General features: G+C 32.5%; 1 protein-coding gene across 1 annotated transcript; it reads right to left on the bottom strand.

The window, feature by feature from the left end:
• Positions 1–1,994: 1,994 nt before the first annotated feature.
• Positions 1,995–3,096, bottom strand: LOC107483192 (uncharacterized). Its single transcript, XM_016103813.1, has 2 exons — positions 2,436–3,096; positions 1,995–2,260 (listed from the first exon to the last, which is right to left on the bottom strand). Exons 1-2 carry the CDS (start codon positions 3,094–3,096, stop codon positions 1,995–1,997), a joined length of 927 nt encoding a protein of 308 aa, XP_015959299.1.
• Positions 3,097–7,573: the final 4,477 nt, after the last annotated feature.

Genomic DNA, 7,573 nt, shown 5'->3' with positions numbered 1-7,573 from the left:
TATAAAAAAATTAAAAATTAAACTTACATAATCAGGATGGCTGAGATAATGTATAATATGAAGTTCAGGACGATCAATATCTTTATATTTTTGTTTCTTTGGCATTATGAATTTTTTCTTCCAACATGCATGAACAACAGTGGAGTTTTGGAGGCTGAAGGAAAAGAAAAAGAGAGGAAAGGGATTTGGTGGGGTGTGCTTGAGAGAGACTCGGAAGAAGTGAGTATAGTCCATCATGTTGGTATAAAGGGCACCGTCCATGGGAGCAACGACAGCGTGCCACGTGGCCTTTACATCACAAATCGGACAGTCCGAGTTGCTCCCTCTAATCGGACCGTCCGAGTTCTTCTACCACAACTTCCTGGGTTCGAGTTGTGCTCCCCTAGCACCAATAAAGTAAAACACATGTTTACTCCATAACGAGGCAACACACCTCCCTCACTTCCATATCAAAAATAAAAAGCGCAGGATGAAAATGGAAAAAAAAGAAATAAAAAAAAAAAGAAAGAGAAAGAAAAGAATGTTGATGATTTGTAAAATCTTTTGTATATTTACATGAAAGAAAAATAAAAAAAAATAAAGTTTAAAAAATATATATTAAAAAAATATTATCGAATTTTAATTTTTACTACTTTTTTCCTCTAAGGATGCAAGGAAAAATTTTTGAGTCGACTCCATACCTTTTAGTTTATTATACAAATATTTTTTTAATTTCAAGATTTGTACTCAACTAAATAAGGAATAATAATTGATATTTTTCTTTCCACTTCCTTCTTCTTTTAGAAATTGTATCCTTGTAACACCTTTTAAAATATTTTATTTGCGTAATATATATGAATCAGCCGAGGTCTCATTGAACTTAACTAACTAACAATAAGAACTAATAACGTATCCGATTACCGCAACAAATAGTAGAAGTCATGGTAAAAAATTGATCGCATTTTGATAATTTAAGAAAGACAAATGCATTTTTACTTGTTTATTTAATGTGATATATGTAGTAATACAAGGTATATATAGATATCAGTTGGACTACAAATTCAAATAATTTTTTATTTAAGTTTATCTAAATAGATTCAAAATTAAAAAAATTTAATCTCATTAAATGAAATGTGTATGCACGTGCAATATATTATAAAATATGATTACTCTTCAAATTATTTAACTAAAAAGTTAAAATAATAAAATAATAATTTAAACAATAAATATTTAAAATTCCATTCTTCTATATTTCATATTTTAAAAAGATTGAATAATCTTTTTATTGTCAATACAATCAAATGTTTCTCTTTTTATGTATGTCACTAAACAATCATTTAAAAGTTCGTTCAACTGATGCAGTTGCTACAGGCAAAACTAAAACTAACTTCAAAAGAAGAAACACTAATGGATAAATAATATTTTTTCGAGTCTCAACCAATTTCTGAAAAAGAACACCAATCACATTTAAGTTTGAGAATTGATCATCAGAACGCACATCTAATATGAAGTTCTCAAGTTGACTATCAAGTGCCAAAAGTTGAGTAGAAGAAAATTCTAATGGATAGAATTGAGCTAATTGGATCAACTTCTCTTTATCAAACGCAAGAAATAAGTGTCTTAGATTCAAATAAGCTATACGAAGAAGCAATTTAGTATTCTCCTCTGTAAAACGATTGTTGAGTTCTTGAAGTTGTCTATCAACTACTTGATAGAATATCTCAACTTGAAAATGATGCAAATTTGAGATCTTTTGAACTTTGCGTCTTGATCTTCCTTGTGACACAAATATATCATCTATTTTTGGAACAGTAATATTATGTTTGTCACAAAACAATGAGACTTCGTCAAGTAAAAGAGACCAACCATCATCTCTTATAGTGTGCAACCGTTGCTTAGACACTTTAACTAATGCCATAGTATTTACAATGTCTTGATCATTCCTTTGTACCGCTTGAGATAATTCACTAGTAACTCCCAAGATATTTTTCATCAAATGCAAGTTGAAAATGAATTCAAAGGATTGAATGACATGCTTCAGCTCTTTGTTCTGAATTATTTCCATCTTCCTCAACATATTCAAGAACATTGACCACAGAAAGAAACAAAGAAATTAATCTAAGTATAGTTTCATAGTGTGCACCCCATCTAGTGTCTCTAGCTTTTTTCAAAGCTATTTCTTGATTCAAACCACATCCATTAGAAATTTTTTCACTTTGTAATGCTTCAACTGTCTTAGTCATCTGACTATCACGAAGCATATCTCTTCGTTTACACGAAGCTCCAACAACATTGCACAAATTAATTAACAAATTAAAAAGCAAAAAAATTTCAACTTGTTTTTTTGCAACCGTTACAAGAGCTAAGTTGGTGAGCGAAGCAATGTACATAAAAAGCATAAAAATTTTCTTTCAATATCAAAGTTTTCAAACCATTAATTTCTCCTTGCATATTACTTGCATTATCGTATCCTTGACCATGTACTCTTGATAAACTTAAATTATATGTTTCTAATAATGACTCCAATGCTAATTTTAGAGATAAAGCATTAGTATTAGAAACATGAACAAGATCAAAAAAATACTCCATAACTTGCCCTTCTTTATTCACATACCTTAAACAAACTGACATTTGCTCCTTAATAGAAATGTCACGGGTTTCATTAACCAAAACAGCAAACAATTCATCCCCAAGATCATTGACAATAACTTTTGTCGTTTCACTTGCAACAACTCTTACAATATCTTTTTGAATTGAGGGAGCTCTTAGTTTAAGATTCCCACGAGAATTTTTGAAAGCACGATCAATCTCTTCATTATGTTGCGCGAGAAAGTTTAGAAGTTCCAAAAAATTTTCTTGATTAACAGAATCATTTGTCTCATCATTACCAAGAAAGGCCAATCCTTGTTGCAAAAGAAATCTAATACAATCAATTGTGGCTGTCAAGTGAATTTGATAATTCTTTTTAGCTTGCTCAGATTGTTTTTCAATAGCAGCACTAATGTGTTGTTTTGGCTTCATAAGTGCTTTACATTTTCTCCAAACTTGATTATGAGCACTATCATGAATCCCAACATGAGTTTGTAATCTCTCCGTTTTTCCAATTTGAAAAGCCATTGGTTACAAAAGCATTGCCATCTTCAGTCTCAGGTTTCATAAGATAACAATAAAGACAAAAAACAACATCTTTTGATATACTATACTCTAACCAATTGCCATAATAATCAAACCAATTAGGATTAAATCTTCGAAAAGAAGAACCACAAGCAGTTTACGAAAAATCATGAGTCTTTGGTTGACAAGGACCTTTTTGCAAATATGTACATCTAACTTTGTCTCTGTCATTTGAATGATAACTTGAAATCTTTGATCGTTATCCTAGATCTGCTCTGAGACTCTCTACTTCGAATTCTAAAAACCTCATCTTGTTAGAAGAGGTCGATGAATTATTTTGGGATCCAATCTCTAATGATAAAGTTCTTTTAAAATATTTCTCCATTACTAATAGAATAAAATTATAAACCTAAATTAATTAATTAAAAAAATTAATTTACAATTCTATACAAATTGAGAAGAAAAGCTTTAATAGTGAAGATTATGACTTTAGCGTCCCTCTCTCTTTAAGCATGTAGGACAAGTTATATACAGAAACCTCAAAATCAAAAGTCTCTAGCATCTTATAATTAACATCATGAAATTCATTATAAAGTTCATGCAAAGATTACTATCAGGTGCAATAAAATAACAGAAATAAATCAACTAATAGCAGAAACATCACATTAAGACAACACTTGATGGCATAAGCTCTATAATGAAACTGAGAGTGTGTTGTGAAATAAAACAACTTTAAATTACCTAATTCCCTAGCAAGAAGGGGTGCACATGGCCCGACCCGGCCTGGTTTCGAACACTTTAAGGGCTAATTTGGTGTGATTTCATCGGATTTAGGGTCGGATAAGGGTCTCAAAAATAGACACAGTCATTATTTCGGGTCGGGTCCGGACCATAGCTCGGGTCACCTGAACTTGGCCCGGTAGCCAGGTCATCATACACAATTAATATTTTGTGATATTAGTGATGGATCATGGCTATTCTTATGTGGAATTTAAGTATTGTAAACCTTAATATATTGTATTATTAGTCATTATAAGACTATAAATTAATATTTTATGTTTAGAATGCATAATATTTTAGACTAATGCATAATATTGTGTTATTTGTATTGATTTAAATATTTGGTGTTATTAGACAATATTAGTATTGATTGTGGTTATGCTTTAATTTTGAAGAAGGGTTGGTTCTTGTTATATTTTTTAAGTGAATTTTACCATGTTAAATAATGGTTGGAGTCTTAAAAATTTGGATATTTTTACATGCTAGTTTACAAGAAGGTATCAACGTAATATAATGTTAACGGCACGATTTTCACCCGATATAATTATGGCCCGAAAGTGTATTGATTTCATTGAGTCTAGGGCCGAGTTCGGATCTAATAAATAGAGCCGGTGTATATTTCGGGTCGGGTCTGGGTCACATCAAACCCGGTTTCACCCGGTCCATGTGCACCTCTACTAGCAAGAGTAAAATAGAACACAAAATCCATATTGCTTTATTTCCAAAAAGTATAGCTAGCTCTGCTAACTAAGGACTGCATTCCCCCTTCCGTAGGAATGCCTGTTACAAGTCCAAGAATATGGTCTTTTCTATACAAATTGAGAAATTCCGTATAAAATTATAAATACAAAATTGATCAATTAATAAAATTAATGAAACCAACTATATTAGAAAACCATCAGAACATAATTACATCATAACTCCATTAGAACACAATTGTTAATTAACAAAATAACAAACAATTACATTAGAACTCCATCAGAACACAATTACATCAGAACAAATTCAATCACATCAGAACAAATTAATGAAACTAAAGTATCAATTACATCAGAACAAATTCAATCACAAATTCACAATTCTTAAACCAACTATATCAAATTATCAATTATCAAACAATGAAGCAAATGAGAATAAAAACTGAATGAAGCAACTAAGTGAACTAACACTATGTGCTAATTATTGATTATTATTCAGTCAGATAAAAATATAACACTCCAACAAAACTTGAATCTCAATGAACATAATGAATTTGGCTAGTTTATTTGCTCATAATTTCTTGAACTTAACAAGAAAACTAGCACAATACCACCTAAGACCTAACCAATGCCATGTTACACAAACCATTCCTTTATTCTGAATCCCCATTCGGCCATTCCTCACTCCCAAAGCTTATTTATTCATAATATACATATGTTATAATTAATTAGTTACAGGGTAGACTTGAGAATTATTTGGTATTTACCACTCTTGATAGGTTGATTTGGGTTTTCAATTATGTACCAAGAAACAAGAGTCTAAGAGTGAACTCTAAGAGGACGACCTAGTAGCGGTACGGTACCAACGGCAACAAAGAAGAGGATCGTAGAATAAAAAAGAAGAACCAAAAGTCTAGGAGAGATTGATGTTTGTTGAAGAAGAAGGTAGAACCGTAGAACCAGACGCTGAACTGTCGAGTGCCGATGGAAGGAACGCAAAAGAGGAACGCAGCTACGCAGCGATAGAACCACACAGATCATAAGCACTGACGCAAAAGAAGGTAGAACTTGAGATCCACCAGAAGCGGTGTGGCGGCAATGCAAGGAGAAACCGACGGAGGATGGAGCCACGCGGGAGAATCGCAGTGATACAAGGAGATACTGATAGATTGACGAAGCCACACGGGAGAAATGTTGAATAGTGCAGTGAGTCAGCAACGTCAGTGGCACTATGGTAGGGAGCTAGTGACACTGCCACACTAGCGGAGTGGCGGGCTGGCAGTAGTAACTCTGGAGTCTGGAGGTTGGAAGGCGGACGCTGGAGTAGTTAGGGATTTAGGGAGAAAGGAAGAAGAAGAACAGTTAGGGATTTGGGGCTTTAGGCTAGGGCAAAATTAATTATACAGTGGGGGAAATTATGGTATTTCACTAAGAACTACTCCTTATTTTTTGAAATTTTACTGGGGGCAGTTGCACCCCACTAGCTTATGAATAAATCCGTCCCTACTTCCGCCCAAACTTTACCATTCGTGCTTGAATATGAAATAACATTCATTATTCACTATCGAAACCGCTACTAAAAAATTTCAAATCTCTCTCAAAATCTCTCAAACCCCGTTCGTGTTCTCTGTGAAAACTGCCGCTACTCTAGAATCACGTCAAAATTTCGAAAGGAAGAAGGAAAAACAAACATAAACAAGAGTAGAAACTCCTCAAGGTATAAGAAAAACTATTGTTATTATGTTCATTTAATTTTGCGCAAAACTCGCGTTTCTCCTAGTTCGATTTAAGGTTTAGTGGATTGAGTTGGTGCGTATCGACTTATTCTGATTCCATTTTTTTCTCCGTAACTAGCGCATACGAATGAAAATGTGTTGTTATTTGCTTTCTCTGATGTATAACTCAGTTCATTGTAGTTGGTGATTTATATTCAATTGATTGTTAAGTGTTCACTTGAGTTCATTTGCATACAAAAATATTTTAGAGTTGGTGATTTACGAATGGAAATATGTTTATTACGTTTTATTCAAACATGGAAGGAGTTTGGTTAATTGGAGTTGGTGATTTAGATTCACTTGATTGTTAAGTGTTCAGTTGATTTTTTTTTTTGCATAAATATTTTTCTTGCTGATTGAATGTTTATCACGTCTTATTCAAACATGAATGGAGTTCAGTTTATTGGAGTTGGTAATTTACATTCACTTGATTGTTAAGTGTTCAGTTGAGTTCTTTTGCATGAAAAAATATTTTTCTTGCAGATTGAATGTTTATCACGTTTTATTCAAATATGAGAGGAGTTCGGTTAATTGGAGTTGGTGATTTATATTCACTTGATTATTAAGTGTTCACTTGAGTTCATTTGGATGTAGAAAATATTTTTCTTACTGATTGAATGTTTATAACGTTTTATTCAATCACTCCTTGTGCCTGATTTTACTTTTTGTATCCTTTTCAGGGATTAATAATATGCCAGATGAGGGTTTATATTGGGGCAGAATCCTTGATGGAGGACGGAGAAGGAGTTAAAGCTGAGTATATCAGGCTCAACGGTCAATGAACAAAATTAACAAAATAAGAGACCAAGTGATTCAGGCATCTGAAGCCATAAGACTCCCCAAGCCATCTGTTGTCCTCTCAAGCCCTTTTTGTAAATTCACATCTGGCGATATAGATATTGAATAAGTTGTAGTTTCTTTGACTCATTGTAATTAATACTAATTTGTTTAACTTGTTTAAAAAAGCAAACACTTCTTCTTTAATGTATATATGTGAATGTTAATGGAAAATCTAATGTTAATGTATATATCTGTTGGAATTGTCTGGGCTGCTGTTTTGTTCTAGATTCATAGTGAATGGATTCAGGGTATTTATCAAACATCAGGAGCCCCATAAACACAAATAAACCAAAATTAATACACTAGATGAACCGAAAAAAGTGTATATAGCACTATTGCAGAAAGCTAATTTGAAAAAAAAATGTTTTTATTATTATTCAATTTCAA

This window comes from Arachis duranensis, chromosome 4 (genome assembly GCF_000817695.3).
Source record: "Arachis duranensis cultivar V14167 chromosome 4, aradu.V14167.gnm2.J7QH, whole genome shotgun sequence".
Classification (NCBI taxonomy): Eukaryota; Viridiplantae; Streptophyta; class Magnoliopsida; order Fabales; family Fabaceae; genus Arachis; species Arachis duranensis.
This window is presented reverse-complemented; position numbering and strand designations above follow the sequence as displayed.